Here is a 25,227-nt window from a genome sequence, read left to right as displayed (position 1 = left end):
TTCCCAGCCTTTGTCTGTCATGTCTACTTAGATTGTCAGGGTGGGATTTTTAAAGACATTAAGGCTCCTAACTCCCATTGATTTCAGTGGGAGTTCAGTGCCTAAATACTTTCAAAAAATCTGGCCCATAGCCCTTTGGGGCAGGGATGTTCTCTCACCATGTGTGCGTCCAGCCCTCAGCACACTGGGGCCCTGAGGTGCGGCCAATAATACAAATAATTACGACAGCAAAGAGGTAAATATGCATGGATTTCAGGGGTCATTGAGGGTTGCTCAATGCCTTGCAGCATCAGTCTCCCCAGGTGTGTTGTGCAAAGGATTATCAAGCAGATCAGAGTCCCCAGGGCTGAACAAGGCTAGGTAGAAGCCACCTGCTCACAAACACTGTGTGGGAAAGCAAGTGCTGTACACATGTCTTTAGCTCCTTCTTCTCTTAGAGCATCTGATCCAGACAGACCCCCACTGGGCACCAAACCCACACGTTTGCAATACAATATTGGGCACCTTGTTATGCCAAGTATCTATTTCAGTGATGCAAGAAGTATGCGAGTTCTATTTAGTGTTATACCTGATGAGACCGAAATAATATGTAACATGTGGCTACTTCCTCCCAGAAGGCATATAACTCCTGGGGTACCTCGCCAAGGGATGATTAGGAGCCAGGACTCCTAGGTTCTACTCCCAACTCTGCAGATGGTTCGCCATGCAAACATAAGGAGGTTATGTCATCTCTCTGTGCCCACCTGTAAAATGGGGATAATAATTACCTGCCTGTCTGTTTCACAAGGCTTGTTTCTAAAGCGCTTTGAGATCCTGAGATGAAAGCTGCTGTATGAGTGTAGGGTGTTTAGTTAATAGTATTGTTTTCCCCTGGGCCTGACTGGGTCTGGAAAGCTCCCAGCAGGGAAGAAGATGCAGGAGGGACATCAAAGCAGGGGTTGATCTGCCTTTTTGCAGGGTCCCTCGAGCCTGTTTGAAGTGTGAGCATGTCTGGGCAGTCTCCCTGACACCACTGCAAGGAAATCTGTCTGAGCTCCGGCCAGCAAAGGTGCCCACGCCCATGGGGCACTGAGCTGTTAACGATGAGACACGTGCGTTGACGCCAGATCATGCCAATCACAGAACCACAGAGAGTAGGAGCAACTCCTGCCACTCGGTCTCAGTGCCAGGAGAGGTTTTGGCCTGCTTCGGCAGCTCACGTGCTCTGTGGAATGCTTGTGAAGCGCATCGCGGCGGGTCTCACGTGTGGGCATGCGGCTGAAGAGATGCCAGGGAGTGAGTCAGTGCATCTCACGCAGGGGAGAACCAACTTGTCCAAATTCTCTCCTGCTCTATATTTCTGCCTGTTGTCTGGCCTGTTTGTTCCAATGGAAATGAATCTAATTGCCAATTTCCTCCCTCCATCTCTCTGTTAGTATAGGAGACCTTGTGTTCGGTGTAATTAACCATGTATGAGCAGTGTGCCTCCCAGCCAGGTATCTGTTCGTCTGTCAGTATTACTTGTTTTGCATTAGCATCGACAGCCTCCATTGTACTGGGCACTGCAGGTACATCAGAAGAGACTGTCCCTGCCTCAAAGACCTTATATTCTAAATGGACAAAAGGGGTGTTACAATCCCCGTTTTATATTTGCGGCACAGTGACTTGCTGTGGGGTCTATTACAGAGCTGGGGATTGAAACCAGATCTCCCAAGTCCTTGTTTAGGGTCTTAACCACAAAGTCATCCTTTCTCTCATCTTTTGGCAGGTGGTAGGCCCCAATTATCTGGAAGACTAATTTTTCAGATGTTGGGTCCCATCCTTTAGTCACTTGCATTGGGGTAAACCAGGAATGACTTTACTGAAGTCGGTGAAGTTACAGGGGGAGGAAACCTGTGTATGTGACCATCAAGCCCCTGATAATATATTACATTGTAGGCTTTTCTGAGTAGACAATCATGTCTTTTCTAATTTTTGAAGTATTATGTCTATTTAGGGCACCCCATCAAAGTGTGTGAATAATAACCTCTGGGCCAGATCCAGCTGTCCGATAGCACTAATGTATGACCGTGTAATTCCATTCATATCAGTTCTGGGTTTACACAAATGCAGTGGAGAACCTTATGATCACATGGCCTGAAAGGTAACCTCAGGATCACGTGTGACTAAGGGCTTGAACCAAAGCTCACTCAAGTCAATGGAATTTTTGCCATTGGCTTTAGATCAGGCCTATAGGGCAAATTTTGCATGTCCTACTCAGGCCAAACTCCCAATAGGAGCATGATTGAGACCAGACAAATGACTGCAGCATTTAGCTTTGTGTGGCCACTATTTTATTTACACCCAGGCATGCACCTCTTTCTCCTAGGACTTGGGTTTTCAAGGAAGCATTAGAACATTTCCTCCCCTTTGCCCTGCTTTGAGGAGTTCACACACTTCTATTTCCTGCCCCAGCTCACTCTGAGTGTTGGACCCAAATTCTCAATGCAAACCTTTCCTGAAGCTGCTGAATTTCTCCTGGTTTCACATCAAAACTAGGCAAAATCACATGCCTGTGGGAAAGTCCGATAGAATGGAAGAGGGCTGAAAGCAACAGGGTTCTACAGAAATTACGCTAACAGACCTCAAAGATTTCATAGAGAATGAAGGTGGGAGAGAATTCTCTGCTGGATTCTACAGGGTGGTTTGAAAAACCTCTGGAAAGATCACTGTTTTCTATCGGCCTGTCCCATAAGGGGATTTAATCTTGATGTTCGTTTGAAATCATAAACCAGTCCAGATTTTCTGGTACGTAGAAAACAGCTGGGAAGCAGTGTCTCCAGGGTGCACATTCCACCTCCAAGCACTGGAGGGGTTAAATTCTGGGGAATCCTTCTGAATTTAAAAGTAGGGCTTAGCTAGGCTGAAAGGCTCAAGGATCTTCAGCTGCATTTTTCAGCCAGGATAGCATCACACATGTTTTTGCCTTTCCTACCAAAATCTCACGTGCCTCTGTTGACTGTCTGTCTAGATGTTTATATTGCCCCCATCCATCTCCGAGCACCTCACCATCCTGAATGGATTTTATCCTCTCAACAGCCCAGTGAGGTGGGGAAGGGTTATCCCCATTCTACCAATGGGGAGCCGAGTTAACCATTCAGGAAGACTGTAGCAGAGCTGGGAGTCAAATCAAGGTCAAGTCAATCATTTCAAGCACCGAGCTCATGCCCTATCCAATGGGCCATCTTCCCCACTCTCTTTGTTGGATAGCTTTGTGTGTACGAGGTTGCACTCTTCCCCTGCTTTTCTCTCCATTAGCCTCTCGGAATCTGGTCCAGAGTCCCCGAGAGTCAGGGCAGCGTCCCGCTGACCCCAGCAAACTTTGGATCAGGCCCTCCTCCTTCGTGTCATTATGGCCACTATAATTATATGTGTGAGGTCTGCCTCCCTTCCTCCCCGTCTGCCTCCTGCCCTGTCTGCCTGCATGAAGGATCTCTTGTTATCTTGAGTATAATGAGGGCTCCAAGGCCTGCCGCTCTCTCCCCGCCCCCTGCCCGCGTGCGTGTAGGACCTCTTGCTATGGTCAGTGTAATTATGGGTGCTTGGTCTAGCTTTATCCTCTGAAGGTATAATTTAGCTTTATATAAAGTGCGGTTCCGCCCCGATGCTGCTGCACCTCCAGCCCGTTGTGTAAACGGTTGCTATTCTGGGAACCAAGGGAGCATGGGGGAGGGTAAGAGGTGGGTAGGCCGACTGGGAGGCCAGTGGAAGAAAGTGAGGGGGGCTCGGCAGAAAGGGGCCAACTCCTCACGTTCGCTGGGTCTCCAGCGGCCTCGTCCGCACAAGAGGAATGACCCATGTCCAACATCACGCGATCCCTCTAACACGTCCTGCATCCAGACACCAAAGCCATCTCAGAGTGCTGCAAGCTGTGCCTGGCTGCTGTAGGGTTCCCGCCCACCCCCAGAGTTAACCAGGACTGAAGCTGAACGGTGCCCGATCCATCGTGTTTCGGCCCATGTGGCTGGAAATCCGTGTCATGTCACAATAGCAGAGCCGAATGAAGTCCGCATCGGGCTGTCCCACAGTGCCACGCTAGCCATCAAGCTAACCCAACACTTCATTCGCAATGGGCCCCAGACAGGTGGTAAGGATGAGGCTGCACAGGGCTTGGATTCTGGGGGATCTGTCCGTCAACTCCATTGCATACCAACCGACACCCCTGTCTGATCTTGTTTCCCCCATCTGGAGAAAGGGACTTGGAGGCCTGCCTCACTGAGGCTAGCATCCTCATCCATACCTTCCACCAAGTGCCGAGGGCTGGATGTCTGGTCTGTCCATCTCCTGTGGGCCAGGCCCCTTTGACAGAGACCTGTCAGACAAAAGCCAAGGCAAGAGAATTTCAGGTGCCGGGCAATCCAGAGGATTCTGGCTGAAGCTGGGATGTGTGACAACTGGCTGCTCAGTCTGTGTGGGTGTGAAGGAGCTGTACCTTTCCAGCAGGCTTCGGGAGCAGATGGCGTGTGCCTGATGGCCACCTCCTCTTTCTCACTGGTCTTGCTGTGCCGCTGTTCTGTTGCGGTAACAGCTCTCCCCCATTTCTCGTGCAGCGGCGTCTCCTGGGTGCCAGCTGGGACTGCGGCAGCATGGGCTGCCTATCGCTCAGTGCCCTCTTCCTGCCATCTGGGATCGCCCTGGGCAGATCCTCCTCAGAGCAGTGCCCTGGCAGTGCCCCCTATGGTTCCTGGGCCTTTCTTTCTGGAAGTGCCCAAAGCCCATGCCGGCGAAGGCTCCCACAGCATGGGGCTTTTTATTCACCCTGTGATAGGATGCTGCTGTGAGAAAGCAGTGCTGTCTGCAGGAGTCCCAGGGAGCTTCCACACGGCAGTGCCCTATCCCTGCTGGATAGAACCCCTGGCAGTGTGAGCTTCCCCACAGCAGTGCCCTGAGGGTTGCTAACTGGGGCTCTGGTAGCGTGGGCTTTCTCCCAGCAGTACCCAGGCGAGACTCCAGGAGGGTCTGAGTAAAAATGTCAAATTTTTTTTCCACAAATTATCATGGGGAAAATACGGATGTTTCCAATTTCATACCAGGCCGCTATGTCTACCCTGTCTGCAGCAGGGAGCCTCCCAGCCCAGCTCAACAGATTCGGGCTCATGCTACCACACTAACAATAGCTGTGTTGGTGTCGCCTTTGGGGCCGGAGCTCGGGCTCTGGAGCCTGGGGCAGGAAATGGGCTTCAGGGCCGGAGCCATAACTTCCAAGTGCTGTCTGGTGGGTACTTTGAGAGCACCCGTGTGAGCTCTGCAAGGCCGAGGCTGGGAGCTCACTGCTGCGGGCTGCGTATGGGACAGAGCGGTTTTGCTTTTCACAGAGTAGCCAGTCGGACCTCAGACCTCATGACCGTTTCAAATTGCTGCATGTCTCCCAGGAGCAAACTTTCACATAGACACGACATCTTAACATTAGAAAATAAGCCGGGGGTGGATTTAAACAAAACCAAACGACACACCAGCCTGTTTTTGAGTAAAACACCGGAGACATTTTATATGATTTTTAAATTTGAATTGTGAAAACCTGGTGGGATTTTCAAAATGATGTTGATTGAAGTCTTTTAAATCATGATTTGAGGACTTCAGTATCTCAGTCAGAGGTTATGGGTCTATTCCGGGAGTAGTTGGGTGAGGTTCTGTGGCCTGTGATGTGCAGCAGGTCAGACTAGATGATCATGATGGTCTCTACTGCCCTTAAAGTCTAAGTGTCTTGTTTAATTGTTTGTACAGCGGTAGCGCCTAAGGGCCCCAGCCACAGACCAGGAGCCCATTGTGCTAGGTGCTGTACAAACACAGACCACGATAGTCCCTGCCCCTAGAGACTCAGCATTGGCCTGACTCTGTCCCAGCAAAGTCAAGGGGACTTTTACCATTAACTGCTTGAGGAGCAGAGTCGGACCGTGCCGAGAGCTTCTGAAAATGCCACCCAAAACGGCCAGATCCTCAACTGGTGTAAATTGATGTAGCTCCCTTGGCTTCAGTGGAGCTGTGCCTGTTTACGCTAGCTGAGAATCTGGCCCTAGGCTTCTTAACGTTCTTGTGAAGAGTGTGCCCAGGCTAGAATCTGGGACGCCTGCTGCCTTCACACTGTTTAAGGGTTGTGAAGGTGGAACGGATGATGGAAGAGGTGCTCATTGTTTCCTGGGACTCCCCACTCAGTCTGTCTGACTCCCTCTGTTGTCTCTGGTCTTATATTGCAATTGTGAGCTCCTTGGGGGCAGGGACTGTCTAGGTTCTGTCTTTGTACCGCACCTAGCAAGGTGGGATCCTGGTCCGTGGTATGCCAGCACATATAATAATAATTAGAACCCTACTGTCTTCCTCAGATCAGGAGGAGATCTCGAGCGCTTCCTCCACGCAGAATCCAGCGGTAGCACCATCTGCTCTGTGCCACATCCAAGCTCCTCACCCTCAGGCCCCAGCAACGGAGGAGAAGGAGAAACTGCCAGAAGATGACAAGTCGCCGAACCTCCTGGCAAATGGAACACCACCTCCCAAAGGCGAGACCAAATCAGAGTCCATGGTCACTCCCGAAGCCGTGACACGTAAGTCTCTGCTTCTTTCCCATGGGTTCTGCTGGGGCGGGATCGGTGTCGTGGGCTCGGGTCCTTGAAATCACAATGGTCCCTCTCCCCTCACTCATGGGTTCAAAGAAACCCATAAACGATTTGGGGCGGGGACTGTCTTTTCATTTTCGGTATGTACAGCGCCTAGCACGATAGGCCTCGTCCCAGGTTGGGGCTTGTAGGAAATACCGTAATACAGACAAAAATAATGTCAGAGGCTCCTAGCAAGAGTGGGCACTATCCCTGTTCTTCCGTTATACTCCCACTCCCTGATAAAAGGAGGGAGCTGTATTTTTATCCCATACACTAGTATGTGGCACTAGTCCGGGTGGTGAAAGTAGGAGTAGCATCCAGTGAGGGGGTAATTGCTGCTGCTGTTGTCGGTAGTGTTAACCTTACCTGCCAAAGTTATACACAGGGACATGTGGGAAGAAGAATGCGGGACGTGCCTTCTAACTCCTGTGAAATGCACCAGACAGGGAGAGCTCCCCGGAGGGACAGAAGGAGGAAATGAGAGCGGTTTCGCTAACATTACAGACTGTCCCTCCTACACCGGCATGTAGGCGAGTTAAGCAACTAGGGGTTGAAGACATGGCAGGACCAACCTGCAAGGATTGAGGGTTTAAGGCTACAGGGCATCTCTCTGACTGCCCCAAACACAGCTAAGGTCACAGTAGGGATGAAGATCTGCAGTTCCCACAGGAGAGATGGGTCATGTCCTTTGAGAGAGATCTGATACCAGCAGCTCTGCAGAGGGACAACACAAGGATCCTCTGCCTGGCACAAAGTGGGGGGTACAGCTCAGCTGGGGTAGCAATGATGAAAGCTGTGGCATAGGCAGGTCGAGAGCGTTTCTAGCACCGTGTGGTCTAAAGCTGGCTCTGTGAAGGGTCAGATGACACAGTGGGAAGATCGCCAGAGTTCTGTCTGTCTGTGGCCCTGCTATCGAACTACAATCGGAGGGTCACTGCAGCTCAGGCAGGCCTACCCATGCTAGCTTTAATCGAGCGAGCGTAGCTATGAATAGCCGTGATGGCCTGGCCACCAGACTGCATCCCTGGCCCTGAGCCTGGATTTAAGGATCTTGCCCTCAGTCTGGCCCTTATGCACACAACAGTAAATCCTTTTTTGTTGGATAGTTCAGGAGAGTCTGTACTTTTCCAGGGGCAAGAAATGGATTGAGGCTTCCCATTGGAAAGAGGGACGGTGGGGGCTGAGGCTCTCCGTGCGGTTGACAAATTACCTGTAGTGCTGACTAGCGGGTAGGCCGGAGGGCAGCCAGGGAAAGGATAGCGAAGTAGGGTTGATGCTGATGGATGGACAGGATGCAAGTATGTGGAGTGAAGAGATCGCATGCTTCCTGTACGGGAGCTCGGAACTCTTTCGGGCATCTGTGTCACTCGGCAGTCAGGCTGTGCCCTGCATGGGGAGCAGGCTCTCCGCCCTCCTCTCTTTGCCGTGGATTGGCCCACGTGTGCGGCCTCTGCATCAGCCCCTTGGTGGCTTACCTGGAAAGACAGCAAACTCCCTTTGGAGTGGATGAACAACAACAAGGCAGTGGACAGGTACGCAGGCTGGGGGTGGGAGGGGGGAATCCAGCCTCATGCTTCAGGGCATCATCAGATTGCAGCAGGAGTCAGGAAGAATTTTCCCCGCTAAATACAACATTGGTGAACTGCACTGAGATGAAGTTAAATCTTTCCTCTGACTCTCCAGCCATGCAGCTGGAAGGATGATATTGGACTGGACGGAACAATGATCTTAGGTACTTATCTGGCCCCCGTACCACAATATCTGAGCCCCTCATAATCTTTAACATATTGATCCTCCCAGCACCCGTGTGAGTACGGGACTGCTAGTATCCCCATCGCACAGGTGGGGAATTGAGGCTCAGAGGCAATTCCTAAGTGAGTTAGGTGCCTAGCCCACTGAGGTGGCTTTGGAAATCCCATATTAACTGATTTACCCAGGGTCACACAGAGAATCAGTGGCAGAGCAGGGAATTGACCCCTAGATTAGCACCCTGGCCCATTCTTCTTTTCTGATTTAATGGCGGGGTGGACAAGCAACCATGGAACTGGATTTGTTTGTGTAACTTCTCACCTAGCACCAGGAAACTTGAGCTCTGAGAGTGAGGCTCTCTCTCTGCCTTAAACCTCAATGAAGGGTCATTCAACTCTGGAAGAGGCTGTTGTGTCCCCATCGTTGGAGGTTTTTAAGAATTGGACAAACACCTGTCAGCAGGGACGGTCTGGGTTCACTTGGTCTTGCCTCGGTGCAGGGGGCTGGGCTGGATGCCTTCTCGAGGTCCCGTCCAGCCCTGCATTTCTTTGATGAATTTCTCTCCCAGCTGCTCTTTCCAACAGCCGCACCAACTCTGTCACTCTCCAGTTATGCTGTTTTATGGCGTAGTTACGCCGGCGTGTGTGACAACCAGACAGGGGGGACCTTTAAACAGACACTTCATGTTTCCCATGTGGGGATTAAACACAGTGAAACCTGTTCTACCAGAAGCTGCCATTAAAAAGTCATCATTTTCCAGCAGTTACTCCACGCTGCTATCTGAGGCACCCATGAAATTCACTGTGCTTTGAATGGGAAAAGTGGTATCTCAGTAAGGTGCTGAATGTTTTAATGATGACCTCCGCTAATGGCCAATCAAAAATCCCTTGTCTGGAAGGTGTGGGTCTCTCCCTAATGATGAAACAACAATGAGCTGCAAATATCTTCAGGCTTTCAAGACCTGGGTCAAATTTCAAAGAGCTCAGGTCTAATTTCCAAGTGCTCAGGACCCAGAATTGGGGCCAGATTTTTCCAAACAGTTCAGTTCCCTTTTAGGTACCTAAGTAAATAGCCGGAGTTTTCAGAATTGCTCAGCATCCAATGTGCTGAGTTATTGGGAAAGTCTGGCCATAAACATCGCAATGGAAGCGGCTGGGGACTGAGTTCCTGTGAAAATCTGATCTGTGGTGCAGGGCAAACAGATCTCGGGTGCATCTTGATGCATCTCCCTGTGGATAATACCAGAGGGAGGTGAAATGGTGCGTTGTGAAGTATAGGAATGGTTATAGCATTGGGATCCTGTAATTTATTATCCGAGAGTCAGCACTTATGGGGGAAGGCAGGGGGCTTTGGGAAGGGGGCTTTGGAATTGTTCCATGGTCCTGGTATTATCTCAGTATTGTGAGGGACTCCGAAAAATGACCTTCAGCAAAGTTGATCGTTGTTCCTAAAACCTGGTTTTAGCAGGAAGACACACCTCTGTGGTCAAATCCTCAATCCACTCAAAGTTCCTGGTGATGTGATTAGAGCCGAATCTACATAGTGCTAGGAGCTACTAAAGGACTATAGGAATTAAAATCAACGTCCTGGCCTCTTTAGGCCATTAAATATCCAATGACAATGTCCCCAAAATAGGGGCACTGGTCCTGGTTTCCTGGACCATTTCTAACTAGTTAATTGCATTCTAACTCTCTAAATTCTCCTTGAACTTGAAATTGGATACGAGACCCTCCTGGACTCACTTGTCGTGCAGTGTTTCACTGTGCTGTTAAACAACTGTTGCATTCCACCCCAGAGGCGGCTGCATGTCGGAGGTAGAATGAAGTCATTCCTCCATCTCCTTTTGAGTGTTTTGGGTTCCTTTGAGTAGAAAACCGCCCTATAATTGTAAGATATTATTACTAACTCTGATGGGAAATTCTGGCCTGGCTTCTCTGCTGCTCCGTGCTTGTTTGAATCAGGGAGTGATTTTGATTTACAAACAATTTAATCTGAGGAATGCAAAGAAACAGAGCAAGCCAAACCATGTACACCAGGCACTTTTGTAAACCCTGCCATTTTCAAAACCATTGAACGATTGAAGCTGTAGAATATTTGTGGGGAGTGGCATGTCTGAAATTCCTGACCTGTGCTTCTGGCTTTCTCTCTGTGGACTGTGTCAGACTCATGGGCCCCATGGGCCTTTCTTGCATCAGATTGAGCAGGATTTTTGAAGCCTAGCTTACTAAAATCATACTGGAACACGCACTGCTAGACTCTGTCTACATCAAATGAAGGCGGGGACCTGGTTCCAACTGGGCAATAGAGACTGTTTTCCCCATAACTGGGTGAAAAAGATTAGTGTATTAGAGGAGGGAGAGTAATCTAGTGGATGTGGTGCTTTGCTAGGAACTCAGAAGATGTAGGTTCAATTCCCAGGTCTGGCTTTAAGCTGCAGTCAATTCACTTCCCCTCTCTGTGTTTCTGTTTAGACTGTAAGCTCTTCAGGGCAGGGACTGTCTCTTACTTTGGGTATGTACAGCACCTACCACAATGGGGCCTGGATCTTGGCTGGTGGGGGGGGATCTCTCTGTGTGCTACCGTGTGTGTACGATAAATAATAGTTTAGTTACAAGTAGGCTAAAAGTTGCAAAAAGATCAGGGGACAATCATTGGTTGTAACTGTATTCCCTGACTCTGGGCTTGAAAGACTTCTGTTGGCCGCAGTGGGCTTTGGACAGGGTTGACCTGAAGATGGGGCCTTTCAGAGGGGCTGGGCCCCAGACATGAGTTAGGGTCGAGCAGGACTACACCCTCTCTACCTCTCGAACACTAGTCTCATGACAGTCCTGAAACACACCCACCCGCCCCCTGGGCTATTGTATCTTCTCATCCCTTTAAGGACGGGAGAGATGCCATTCTAACAAATCATGCCTGTGAGCGGTGCGTCTGGGGGAAGAGCTGTGAGCCCGGCCTCCACATAGAGAGCGTGGTGGGAGAACTGGGGAAACGGTCATGAGCAGGTTTCAGAGTAACAGCCGTGTTAGTCTGTATTCGCAAAAAGAAAAGGAGTACTTGGGGCACCTTAGAGACTAACCAATTTATTTGAGCATGAGCTTTCTTGAGCTACAGCTGAGCAGTTTCACTCCTGCCACAGGGGTTAAGGTCCTGTCAGCGCAAACCCATGTTCTCAGGGGCGGATTTAAACTCCACTGTTGAAGTTCACTTGGAGCTTAGCCGAGGATATAAATGTATGTCCATGTGTGGCTATTTTATTATTATGCTAGCACTGAGACACCCCCCTGAGACAGGGGCCCTATTGTATGTAATAGGTGCTGGACAGACACAGTACTAGATAGATCGTCCTTGTTCCAAAGAGCTGACAGTCTAACTAGACAAGGTAGAAAGGAAGTGGTATTATTCCTAGTCCCTATACAGATGGGGCGGGAGTTAAGGGTCTGCTTATCTGAAGTGCTGAGAATTCCCTCCTTTAAATGACCGATCTAAGATGACACAGGGAGCCTGCGGCAGAAATGGGTATTGAATCCAGCCCAATGCTTTCACCACAAGACCATCCTTCCCCTCAACACAGGCCTTCATTGTGGCAATGGGAGAGCATCTAAAGGTTTCCTGGTTTGGAGAATCAGCTGAAAGTTCAGATCCTGCTCCTCTCTGTTGGTGTGTACGATCAGGCTGGGGATCTCACAAGGACAGGTGCTCACGTGCTCTCTGGCACTTCTCCTCCTAGCTGGAAACTGAAAGTGAAAATCACCAAGCACCGCAAAGAGAAAAAGTTTGCAGGACGGGAGTCTGATTTAATCCAAGCTCGGTTTGTTCTTTCTTTCATCCCCTCCCCTTCCTTCCTATCCCCCCTCACCCCTCCTCTATCTATCCCCCTCCTTCTGGATCACTTTGCCCGGTTGTTTTCACCTCCGTTTTCAGTCCCGCTTTTCCCAGCATGCTCTGCCATGGAGCTTCTCACACCATCACCCTCCTTTAGGATCTAGTTGCTTAAACTCCCCCCCTCCCCGGCCTCGTCCATGCTCTTAAACCAGGCTTAAGCACTAGTGACTGCCTGGGACCCCCCGCACCCCCACTATTCTGTGGGGGACGAACCTGCTTTGCAAGGCCTGCTACTTCCCTGCCAGCCATTTCCCCATTTCTGCTAGCCGGACCGAGTGTAGCGCTCGCAGCCCTGCTAGGATACCCAGGCTAGGAAAACAAGATGCTGTTTTCTTACCTCCATCGATTTTATTTTTGCCTGCGAGTGGCCTGGCATCCCCGCCAACGCGAGACAGAAGCACCTTGTGTTTGGAGGTCTTGCTCAATGCAGTCCCGGCCCTTCTTGTCCCTGCAGTTCAGGCTCCCTGTCCCACTGACGCCCCGAACAGAATGCGGCTACTGTTCCCCAGCTTGGCTCTAGGTGCCTTTGCCCTCAAGCCTTTCTCCTGAATCATCCCTTGTTTACTGACGAAAGAGAGAGAGAGAGATTCAAGGTTTGGCACAGACAAGGGCAGGCAAAGTTCTATTTATCTGGTTATGTTGCGGGCTGGTGAGATTGATGTTTAACCCTTCCTGATCTGGATTCCAAATCCTGTCTGTGGTCGATAATCAGGCCGACTAACCAGGCACGGGGGGGGGAAGGCAGGATTAAACTATTCTCCAGCTCCTCCCCCCCACCCCCCCGCAATGCCTTGTTTGGCCACGGCAAAGTACAGCCCTTTGGCCCCAGCTAGGGAGATTCGCAATCCTGCCTTGTTTCTGCAGAATGCGAGGACAAGAGGGAGTCGCCGCTAAAGCAGATGTTTGTTTTCCTCCCCTTTAACGGCCAGCCATAGGTTGTGGATCCCTTTAATTACGGCATTGGTTTGTTTGGAGAGAGATCCATAGCCCAGCTTCCTTTTGGGGCATCGTCTTCTCAAGCTCCCTCCTGACTTTCAGCCCCTGGGGTCAGGGTAGGGGGAAGCAAGCTGGGATCCACCCTGGGTTTTCCAATGTGAACACACAACTCCTTCTTGAGGTCAGCAGCCCACTTGTGGCCCTCAGACAGCGGATCAGCCTGGGCTGTGTCTGGGCTAGCCTGGTTTGTGAAATCACCCCGTGCTCTGAGGGTCATACTCGCATAGTTCAGTCCAGAGGAGTTTTTATCCAGGGCGTCATTTAGACCCTCTCTGAGCAGTGGTGGCAGCCCAAGTCCGGCCACGTTACCGCCAGCAGTGGAGCTGAACCGGTGGTGGACAGCGCCTCCACCAAAGGAGTAACTTCATTATTTGGTAGCAGCAGTAGGCTTTTATCCTTTTATATGGACCAGGTTTTCAGAAGAGCTCTGCCTCTTTGGTGATGAGCGCTCTTAAAACCCTGCTTTCTGGGCTCCCTTCTTTCCCGTCCTGTTGGTATGAATATCTTAGGTGACCCCGTCACCATAGCAATTGAATGCATTGCAATCTGGATTGCGTTTATCCTCACAGCCCCCTTCTGAGGGGGGGCAGGACTATCACTGAAGCAGAGACACCAAGTGACTTGCCCAAGGTCACACAGAGCAGGGTCTGAAACCCAGGTCTCCTACGTACCAGGTCAGTGTTCTAACCTCTGGGCCATTCTTCCACCAAAGGACTCCACTTGCTTGTCCCTTTATTTTCCATCCCTTCTCCTCCCTCCTCCTCCTGTCCCCCTTGCTCTACTATGTCATCTTCTTCCTCATCTCTCCCTTTCTCCCGCTCCCCCCTTTGTGCTTCCCTTTCCCCCTCCCTGATGCATCAGGCCAGATCAGTGTAGCTAAGCCAACGGGGCTGCACCAGTGACACCAGCTGAGGATCTAGTTTCCAGCAGCCTCACATCTCCCTGTTTGAAGTTGGGGCAGATTGGAGGCCAAGGATTGCCTGGTTAGGCCGAGACAGGAGAGAGCCTCACAATCTGGAGATGGCCCTTGCTCACAGCCCTCCACAAAGGGTGATAAGGAATAACCAGCATGGATTTGTCAAGTACAAATAATGCCAAACCAAGCTAATTTTCTCCTTTGATGGGGTTACAGGCCAAGTGGATAGGGGGAAGCAGTAGGTCTCACGTGCCACAGTCTCACGTGACATTTTCATAAGCAAACCAGGGAAGTGCAGTCTAGAAGAAATTACTATTATGTGGGTGTGTGAGTGGTTGAAAGACCGTACTCACCGAGTAGTTCTCCATCGTTCGCCCTCAAACTGGGAGGGGTTATCTAATGAAGTCTCATGGGGGTCAGTCCTGGGTCTGGTACTATTCAGTATTTTCATCAATGGCTTGGATAATGGAGTGAAGAGTGCGCTTATAAAATTTGTGGATGGCACCAAGCTGGGACAGGGTTGCCAGCACTTGGGAGCACAGCGTGAGAGTTCAAAATGACCTTAAGTATCAAGGGGTAGCCGTGTTAGTCTGTAGCCACAAAAACAACAAGGAGTCCGGTGGCTCCTTAAAGACTAACAGATTTATTTGGGCATAAGCTTTCATGGGTAAAAAAACCCACTTCTTCAGATGCATGGAGTGAAAATTACAGATGCAGGCATTATATAATGACACATGAAGGGAAAGGAGTTACCTCACAAGTGGAGAAGCAGTGTTGACAGGGTCAATTCGATCAGGGTGGATGTAGTCCACTCCCAGTGATAGATGAGGAAGTGTCAATTCCAGGAGAGACAAAGCTGCTTCTGTAATGAGCCAGCCACTCCCAGTCCCTATTCAACACAATGGTGTTAAATTTGCAAATGAATTTTAGTTCTGCTGTTTCTCTTTGAAGTCTGTTTCTGAAGTTTTTTTGTTCAAGGATAGCTACTTTTAAATCTGTTATCAAATGTCCAGGAAGATTGAAGTGTTCTCCTACTTGCTTTTGTATGTTACCATTCCTGATGTCCGATTTGTGTCCATTTCTTCCTTTACGTAAGGACTGTCTGGTTTGGCCAATGTACATGGCAGAGGGGCATTGCTGGCACATGATGGCATATATCACATTGGTGGATGTGCAGGTGAATGAGCCCCTGATGGTGTGGCTGATGTGGTTGGGTCCTACAATGGTGTCGCTAGAGTAGATATGGGGACAGAGCAGGCAACGAGGTTTGCTAATTACCTTGACGTATTGGAGAATTGGTCTGAAATCAACAAGATGAATAAAGACAAGTGCCAAGTACTTCATTTAGAAAGGAAAAATCCAATGCACAACTACAAAATGGAGCATAACTGGCTAGGGGGTCGTACTGCTGAAAAGGATCTGGGGGTCATAGTGGATTACAAATTGAATGTGAGTCAACAAAGTGATACAGTTGCGAAAAAGGCTAGTATCAGTCTAGGGTGTATTAACAGGCATGTTGTAAGTAAGACACAGGAGGTAATTGTCCTGCTCTGTTGGCACTGTTGAGGCCTTAGCTGGAGTATTGTGTCCAATTCTGGGTGCCAAATGTTAGGAAATATGTGGCTAAATTGGGAGAGAGCCCAGAGGACAGCAACACACACGATCAGAGGTTTAGAAAACCTGAAGAAAGCTTAATAAAAGTGGGCGTGTTTAGTTTGAAAAAAGACAAATGAGGGGAAACCGGATAAGTCTTCCAGTATCTTAAGGGCTGTTACAAAGAAGATGGTGATCAATTGTTCTCCATGTCCACTGAAGGTGGGACAAGAAGTAATGGGCTTACTCTCCAGCAAGGGAGGTTAAGGTTAGATATTAGGGAAAACCTTCTAACCCTCAGGGTAGTTAAGCTCTGGACCATGGTCCCAAGGGAGGTTGTGGAATCTCTGTCACTGGAGGTTTTTAAGAACAGGTTGGATGAACACCTGTCAGGGATGGTCTAGATTTACTTGGTCCTGCCTAAGCGCTGAAGGCTGGATTTGGTGACTTCTCGAGGTCCCTTCCAGCCCTACATTTCTGTGATTCTGTGAAAGGCCTTTAAGCCCAGTAGAAATGGCCTTTCCAGATACCTTCCACGAAGAACAAAAAATGGCGTCAGGGCTCTCCCGTGTCTCCGCAGTTCAAGTAAAATGTTCCCAGATGGTTCCATTGGACCAGGGCTGTTTAACGTTCTCTTTATAAATCTTCCCCCTAGATGTGCGGAGCCTTAAGCCAGCCTAGCTGGGTTGTACTTTCCACTCAAACATGTCTTTGATTATCTTAGTCTTGTCTACACACAGGCTTAACTGCATTTCGACAGGGGGAAATTTCCCCTGTCCATTTCTCCCCCACTTTAGAATTTATTTATTTTTCTACCAGCTCCAATTATGAGCTTTGTAAAGAAGTCACCTTATTTATAGTGTTTGCTGTCCATGTTTGCCAAGAGATTGGCAAACCTTGCAGAGGCTGTCAAGCACAAAGCCTTAGATGCTGTATGAGGAACAAAAAAGCCTCTTCTGGCCCAACTCTGAGCACACAGGGTTGGGCTGTAGCTACATGCAGAGTTGCACCCATTTAATTCAAGGTGTGATTTTAAACCGATTTATTTAAACCCACACAAACCACTAATATTTGGGTCTGAGTGGTTTATTTCAATGTAGCTTAAACATGTTCCTAATCGATTTAAACTAAATAGAAATAACCCTGGTCCGAGGACAGGGTGAGGGGTGTGGGTCAGAGCCTGAGTCCCGCTGTGACTCGAGTCCAAGCCCTGTCATTTAGCAGCGTGGACGCAGCTCAAGCCATAGACCCAAGTCCGAAGGTCTGCGTGGTGCAGTGTAGACGTGTTAGTGTGGATGCTCAAGCCTGGCTTGGAAACACATCCACACACCCGGGTTCAGAGTGCAGCCTAGAAACCCCCTCTGTGTCCAGCAGCATCAGTAAGAATCCCCTTTATATGCATTAGAGCCAGGACCGGTCTTTTCTCTGCCACGCGGGATTCTCCTCTGAGTGCAGCTTTCTCCAACACACTGCTGTCTCTTGCCCGCAGGCCAGCCCCAGGTCCGAACACCCCTGCGGGGTCTCCAGCCGTCCAGCCCCATGGACTGCACCCCTCTGCTGCAGAACGGTGCCAGGTGTGTCCCAGACCTGGGCGGCGCAAACCGAGATGCAGGGAACGGCGTCCTCGGCTCGCTGCCCAGCTCTCAGAAGCCTCATCGGAAGCTGCAGTCGCACTATTCCATCAACAGCCAGGGCAGCAAGAAGAGCAAAGGCAGCTCCAAATCTGCCTCCTCGCAGATCCCTGTGGAGGCCCAGCAAGGTACCAGCTGTCCCTGCCCACCCTCCACCCCCAGCTCCCCAAACCTCCATGTCCACTAATGGGAACAAGAGCTACAGTGCTCGAGAGAGAGATGGGAGCCCCCAGGATGAAAGGGGTGACGCCCACAGTTACTGCTTTGTGCCGACTGCCCCATGCTACCGTTCAAGCCAGGGAGCTGTGTGGATCCTGGTCCAATTCCCCCCACATTCTCTCTATTTGCTCTGGGCTGGCCTCCCCTGTCCCTGCCAGGTTCTTTGCCCCACCTCCTCGAGCCTCATGCTGGTCCTGTTAGTTCTGGGATCCCTGCCCCCTAATCTCATGACCCTCACATAGTTTCTGGATCCTCTTCAGTCTCAGTAATGTCCCTCCCAGCCCTCCACTAAGAAATCCCTTCACTAAGGGAGAACTAAGCCTCGCACCTGCCCCATAGATTCCGGGATGCGCTCTTTCCCCTCACACTGGCCTCACACCTGCCCCATAGATTCTGGGACGCGCTCTTCCCCCTCACACTGGCCTCACACCTGCCCCATAGATTCTGGGACGCGCTCTTCCCCCTCACACTGGCCTCACACCTGCCCCATAGATTCTGGGACGCGCTCTTCCCCCTCACACTGGCCTCACACCTGCCCCATAGATTCTGGGACGCGCTCTTCCCCCTCACACTGGCCTCACACCTGCCCCATAGATTCTGGGACGCGCTCTTCCCCCTCACACTGGCCTCACACCTGCCCCATAGATTCTGGGACGCGCTCTTCCCCCTCACACTGGCCTCACACCTGCCCCATAGATTCTGGGACGCGCTCTTCCCCCTCACACTGGCCTCACACCTGCCCCATAGATTCTGGGACGCGCTCTTCCCCCTCACACTGGCCTCACACCTGCCCCATAGATTCTGGGACGCGCTCTTCCCCCTCACACTGGCCTCACACCTGCCCCATAGATTCTGGGACGCGCTCTTCCCCCTCACACTGGCCTCACACCTGCCCCATAGATTCTGGGACGCGCTCTTCCCCCTCACACTGGCCTCACACCTGCCCCATAGATTCTGGGACGCGCTCTTCCCCCTCACACTGGCCTCACACCTGCCCCATAGATTCTGGGACGCGCTCTTCCCCATCCCTGCATCCCCACCCCCATTTTAAATGAAACAGCCCATTCTGGTAACGCTCCGTCCGTTTCTCACGGCTGACCTTTGGGGAGTTTTTTGTTTGCCTTCAGGTTTTGGTCTGCCTACCTCAGGGTTTTATTCTGCTGCCCATCACCGTAGTATCTGGGCACCTTCCACACACAATCATCAGCAATGGCCAAGACCCGAGAGGATTCCATGGAGTCTCTAAGCTCCCCGGGCAGCCCTGCTCAGCCCTCTCGTGCCTTTCGTGGGCCCCACCCCTGCCTGTGCGTCTGCAGAAGCCAAAGGCCCAAATAACCAACCACCCTGAGCCCAGCAGCCCCGGGCTCGTCTCAGCTCTCTGCCCTGAGTGTAAGCGATTGTTTGGGGTGGTCTCTGTGGGAGCTGGGGGGGTTAAACCCTAAAACACCTGTTGGGAACGTTCCCATCCAAGCCCTGGGACGGTGCTGTGCCGGGCAGTGTCCGTGAATAATGGTATCATTCATTTCTCTCCTCTCCTCCCCCCCCCCCACGCTCCCTCCCCGCCTCTCCCGTCCCCCTTCTCAGATTGCTGCGTCCACTGCATCCTCTCCTGCCTCTTCTGCGAGTTCCTGACCCTCTGCAACATTGTGCTGGACTGCGCCACTTGCGGCTCCTGCAGCTCCGAGGACTCCTGCATCTGCTGCTGCTGCTGCGGCTCCGGGGAGTGCGCCGACTGCGACCTGCCCTGCGACATGGACTGCGGCATCGTGGACGCCTGCTGCGAGTCCGCGGACTGCCTGGAGATCTGCATGGAGTGCTGCGGCCTGTGCTTCTCCTCCTGAAGCGGGGCCGGGGGCAAGGAACCCAGAGCCAAATCCCTCGCCCAGGCATAAACTGGAGGGGGCAGGGGCGGGGCAGGAGGGCCTGGGATTGGGAATCCCTTCTCCCCGCCCCGCCACTCCTTGGGCTCTCATTTTTCTTGACCTGCCCCGTGTCATGTGTTCGGAGGATCCTGCCGGTTTCCTGAGCCAACATTTGAGAGGGAGATGGAAAGGGGAGGAGTCCAGAGACCCCATCAGAGCCGGTACCCTGTGGCTGGAAAGCACCCGGGGATGGGAGTTGCCGCCTTAGAGCCATGGGACAGCGGAAGATTCATTGGATACCTGCAGGACCCAAACACACTCTCTCTACCTCCCCCGGTGCTGTCCGGCTCGGTAATCCCAAGCGGTGGCTGCTCCCTGCCGCCTGAGCCAAGAGCAGGAGAGCAAGTCGTACAGAGACCCGTCTCTCCCGTCTGGCAGAGACCCTGAGCTGCCTTGTTGGGCCAAAGATCGGACGTGCATTGAGCCACCGGCTGTCTGAGGAATCGGTGAACGGGGCCCCCCCAACTGGCTGGCTGCTGGAGGGCTGTAGCAGCACGAGTACCCCGTGGCTGGCAAAGAAAAGTGTCCCAGGTGCACGGGTGCCAGCTGCTTGGCAGCTATCGCAGGCGCACCCAGGCTGCTGGTTCACAACTATGGCAAGGGCTTGGTGCCCGCTCGCTGGTATTCTAGGCTAGTTTGCAACTCGAAGGAATAGGCTGGTGTCCCCTGGTCAGCAGCTGGGTGTCGTGAGCCCACAGGGGTTTTGCAGCTGGCCTGCCAGCACCCAGAGTACAAAGACAGGACTTTTTCACAGGGTTCCCACAGGCCCGTCTAACCTGACGCCCTGCAGACTCGGGCGACGGGGCCCAAGGCATGGCACAAAACGCACGCATCGGCCTCATCCTCCCGCCCCAGGCAGGAAGCGGTGGCGCTGGGTAGCAAGGCACCGTGAACTTCAGGGGGCCGGCTGGGGTGGGAAGTTGGAGCTCGGATGCCTCCGCCTCCCTTTGCGGTTGGAAGTGGCTTCCCCGCCCCCTTCTCAGTGCTGAGGAAGACAGGCAAGTGCAATGAACACAGCCAGCTGCTCCCTTGTGGCCCCAGCACTTGAGCTCTCGCACGCGTGTGTGCAGGGGCACACACACACTTTTGCACAGAGCCTCTTCCTTAACTGCCCCTGTGATGGTTGACAAAGGATGCCCTGAAGAGCCTTCCCTGCAGAGAAGCTGCGTGTCCGTGCACAAATTGGTGGGGAGAGGAGATTCCAGATTCTCCCTGCTGCGAAACGTCTTCTCTCCTGGCCGCCTAGTTACAGGGGAAGGACAGACCACTCTGGGTGCAAGCCATGCAGCAGCGGCTGTTGGACACTGCACCTGCCGGGAGGGCCAGTGGCTCCGGCTCTCTCTCCCGCTGGGAGCACAGGCTATGCCGGCCCACCCTGCTTGGGCCTTCAGCTGCAGGGCTGAGAGGAAATGCGCCCTGCAAAGGCTGGGGGGTTGTGCGGTTTTGACTGTTTGATTTGTTACTGTAAATAAAGATCTTCCTGCATTTCTGACCCCCGACGTCTCCTGTGTCGTGTGCTCGGCCTGGGGCAGCATCGGGGGACCAAGGCCTAGAGCCCGGCAAACGTCCCCTAGGACAACTTTCCCCCCACCGTCCTCAGTGCCATTGAGCAGTGGTTCTGTCCCTGCTTAGGACGGGGTCAGGGATTGAGTGGGGCCTCAGTAGCAGTCTGGAGTGTATCCTCCTTGTTCTCTCTTCAGGGACACGAGGGAGGCTGGACAGAGAAGCCCGCTGGGATTTATTCCTCTGAGTATCATGCTAGGGGTGTTAAGGGAGAGCCCCCAGGGCACAGAACTGCTGGTATTTTGTCCCCCACTTTGAGACAGGGTACTGGGATGGATGTCTGCTTAGATATCTCCTGGGGTTCCTCCCCATGGTTCTATCTAGACACTTGCATGGGTTGTTCCACTGGATCTGCCTTTGTTAGAGTTTGGAAACAGCCACACAGAAAGGTGAACTGGTTTTAAGGAAGTCAGGGAATAAGCCTCTATTTCCAGGCTCTGTACCTGTGCCACTTCACCCACCTCTGGGGCTGGAACGCAACAGCTGCTCTGTGCGATGACGCTGAACGCAGTGTTTTCTGAAGGAGGGGAAGCCACGAACAGCGGCTGCAATTAAAACAGCTGCCAAGGGAACTTGGGGAGGCAGGAGATAACATGACTGCTAACCCTGAGTGTTCAAAAAGCATGAGTCAGTCCCCCAAAATCATGAGATTAGCTTAAAAATCGTGAATTTTCAATTATACATTTTGCGTTTGATTTGTTTGCCGTCTGGGGTTCGAGCCTGTTTTCCAGCTTTTCTCTGCCATCACAAAGGCTAGAACGTTTCTTTTAAAAAATGCGAGCTGAATGTCTCACAAAATCACAGGACTCCAGGATCTGGGGCTTTAAGGAAAACAGCAAATATTGCAAGACTTGCCATGAAATTGCAAGAGTTGGCAACACTGACCAGGACACTGAGGTTAAGACCCTGAATTCTTGAGAAAGGGGCCAGGGGATAAAGAACATGAGCATGCTGGAAGACAGTCCCTCCAGCAGCCCCTAGTACCTTGGTAGGGACATTGGATCATTCAGAGGGGAGAGTTCTCCCTAGTGAATCCTCCACACCACTGCCTGCCTGGATATTCCTTGGAGATCTCTGCATATAGCGAAGTCAAAGCCTAAGGGTGGCCTGGTTTCAAGCTCATCTCAGGGGTGGGGGGAACCAGGCCAAATGGGTCAGTTGGCCAGAGTGACACATGTTGGTTTTGCGCTCTGGGCTGCTTGCCCTCTGGGGATAAAGTTTCAGTGAACTAACTTATTTTTAGTGCTGACCGAATGCAGCACTGAGCCCGAGCCTCACAAAGTGAAAGGCTACAAGTGCACCGAGGGCCTGATCCAAATCCCACTAAAGCTAATGGAAAGACACCCCTTGATTTCGGTGGGCTTTGCGGCAGGCACAGCCCCTGAGTCTAGGCAGAACAGTTCTGCAAGCCTTCTGAGCTGACCCCCAGGCTTGGCCTGGCACCCTGATCCAATCCCATCTCCGGCATAGCAGACAGAAGCTGGGTACAGTCTGTGGCTGGGCTAGAGAGCCCTCCTCAGCCCCACAGTACAGGGCCGGGGTAGAGCCTAGACGGGGAGAGGTGGGGATGGAACCGAAGAGCCGAAGGCAGTTCTTGCTCCTGGATTCCGTGACCAGATGTCCCATTTTTAAAGGGACAGTCCCGTTTTGGGGACTTTTTCTTATATAGGTGCCTATTACCCCCCCACCCTCAGTCCCATCTTTTCACAGTTGCTATCTGGTCACCCTACTCCTGGAGGGCCTCCTCCAAAGTCCATTGACGTAAATAGGAGCCTGTCCACTGGGTCCTGGATCAGGCCCTAAGCTCTGAAACTGCATCCTTGGCAAGGGGGGCCGGGACAAGGCCTTTCCCCAGCCCCCCAATCCCCGGCCTCACTTGTGGTGCTAATTAGTGACTGCTGGCAGCTTCCGCGCTCTCCCCTCGGCCGGCCAGCGTGCCAGCTGTGGTAACGAACTCTGCCAGAGACGCTAATGGAGAACAGATTTCTCCAGCTGAACCGGGGTCTGCTGTCAGAAGCACAGTGCATGCTTTTGTCTGACGGACGGACAAGAGGAGAGTGGGAATGAGCACATACCACGCTCTCCCCCCGCACCCCCCCTCACTCATCCCCACCCTCCTGTGCCTCTCCCGAGCTCTGCACATCTGCATCGCTTGCCGCCATATGCGGAGAGAGGCATTTACGTGCTGGCCAGCCCCGAGGTGGTGTAGTTGTCCGGTCTCAGATGGGAGCTTAGCCTGACCGCCCTTGCGTCAAGACTGCCTCTTCTTGTGTGCAGGATTAAAAACCCTGAGTCTAATTTTGTAAAAACAGCATGCACGCCAGCCACACACCCTGACACGCATGTCAACGAGAAAGAGGCCAGATTTTCAGAAGAGCTCAACACGCTGGGTGCTGCGCTCTCTGCCAAGTACATCACCAATTATGGGTGATGAGCCCTTGAAATCTTGTCCCCCTAAATACCTCTGATGTTCCTGTGTTCATGAGCAAATGGGATCTTCTGGCAAACACATACACGGCCACCTTGATTTATCTGCCCCTTAAATAAGTGGCTTAAAATTCGTGAGTAAGGAAGGGGAGTTTGGGTTCTCTGCATGGTGGGGAATGATGTATTTCTAAATGTATGTGACATTAACGCCTACATACAGAGGCATCCGATGAAGTGAGCTGTAGCTCATGAAAGCTTATGCTCAAATAAATTTGTTAGTCTCTAAGGCGCCACAAGTCCTCCTTTTCTTTTTACATACTGACGGCTGCACTAGAAAATGCAAATAAAAATCACTGCTCACTGGAGCTGGGCCTAACCGAAAGTGAGGCTAAATGCTGAAAAGTGACACTGTAAAAATGCTCTCAGGAGCACAGCTGGGCAAACAACGCATTTTTTGGTTCATTGGCAATTTGGAAAAGTGGAAGAAAAAAATCATTTCAGGGCTAAGGCGGTGTTTCGGTTTGACAAAAGGTTTCCTATCGATTTTGCCCATCGTTTTAACGTTCTTGGGTGTTTCTTTAATAACCTTAAAGGATGTTTTGAAACAAAAAGTTTTTTCAGAACCAAAATAACCCAAGTGTTTCATTCTGAAAACGTTGAACGTTTTGATGGTTTTTTTCCTGATTGTTGTTGTGTTGTTTTGTTTTGGTGTCAAACAAATAATTCCATGAAACTGACACGAATTTGTGACACGTTGCAGTGTTGTGATAGCTGCCTTTTTTGCTGAAAAAAGTTTCGTGTGAAAGATTTTCTCCCGGCTCTAATCAGAAGGCTCCAAATTTACTGTGTCTCTGTGACTCCAGATCAAATCTACTTGGCTTACAAAGAAAAATGATGTTTGTTTCCTACCAGCCAGCCCTGCACAGAGGCAGGCTGGCCTCTTTCCTTCTCGCTCCAATCCAGCAATCAGAACTGCTGACAGTGCACGAACCATGCTAGACTCCGGCTCACACCCACCCAAAGCCGAGCCGGCTCTGCGGAGTTCACAGGAGTAAAGAGCAGTCAGCAGATCTGATTGTGAATACATACAGGTTCACTACTGCAGTGCAACCGGTGTCATCATTTACACGTGTGCAAAGTGGGTGTTAAATGCTGCTGCTCTCCTTTGGTGGCATTTAAAACTTATAGGTTTAAATGATGACACAAAGCACAGAACAATGCTGAATTAACACCCCAGGGCAGCATTTCTGAGTCAGGAGGTTTTCTTTTTAGAGAGCCAGGGTATAAAACCTGAGAGGACATGCCTCTCCCCAGCTTGTGTGCCATTGCAAGCTCAGCGTGATTTCTCCCTCTTATCCCAACTCTCTCCCGCTTGATCTGTGTTATACTCTCTCTGCTCTTCTCTTTCTAGCTCCCGTCTTGGGTTTTCTTGCTCCTTTCTGGGCTCACTTTCAGCTGTTTCCCTTTCTCCTCCTCCTCCTCCTTTTGAGTAACAAGTTGCACCCACATAGCACTTTTCATGAAAAAATGTCAAATCTCTCAATGAAACAGGGTAATGCGACTGTTTTACAGATGGGGAAACTGAGGCACAGAACAGTGAGCCAAAGTCACACCAAGTAACTTGGCCGAAGTCACCCAGTGAAACAGTGGTGGAGTCAGAAATCCAGTCTCCCAGTTTCCCCTGCTCTAACTACCAGACTCTATTCCCAATCCCTCAT

At 51.4% G+C, this 25,227-nt stretch overlaps 1 protein-coding gene across 2 annotated transcripts in view; it reads left to right on the top strand.

Annotated features, from left to right (window-relative positions):
• Window positions 1–21,011, top strand: part of MDFI (MyoD family inhibitor) — a 36,924-nt gene extending 15,913 nt beyond the window's left edge. For both annotated transcript variants that reach the window (XM_084610885.1, XM_084610884.1), the window contains exons 3-5: window positions 6,339–6,557; window positions 17,237–17,506; window positions 19,182–21,011. In XM_084610885.1, the coding sequence (XP_084467011.1) occupies window positions 6,339–6,557; window positions 17,237–17,506; window positions 19,182–19,438 (746 nt within the window). In that variant the 3' untranslated portion in view covers window positions 19,439–21,011. The remainder of the gene's footprint in view (window positions 1–6,338; window positions 6,558–17,236; window positions 17,507–19,181) is intronic.
• The last annotated feature ends 4,216 nt before the right edge of the window (window positions 21,012–25,227 follow it).

Source organism: Lepidochelys olivacea (assembly GCF_965140295.1).
Source record: "Lepidochelys olivacea isolate rLepOli2 genome assembly, chromosome: 21".
NCBI classification, from domain to species: Eukaryota; Metazoa; Chordata; order Testudines; family Cheloniidae; genus Lepidochelys; species Lepidochelys olivacea.
This window is presented reverse-complemented; position numbering and strand designations above follow the sequence as displayed.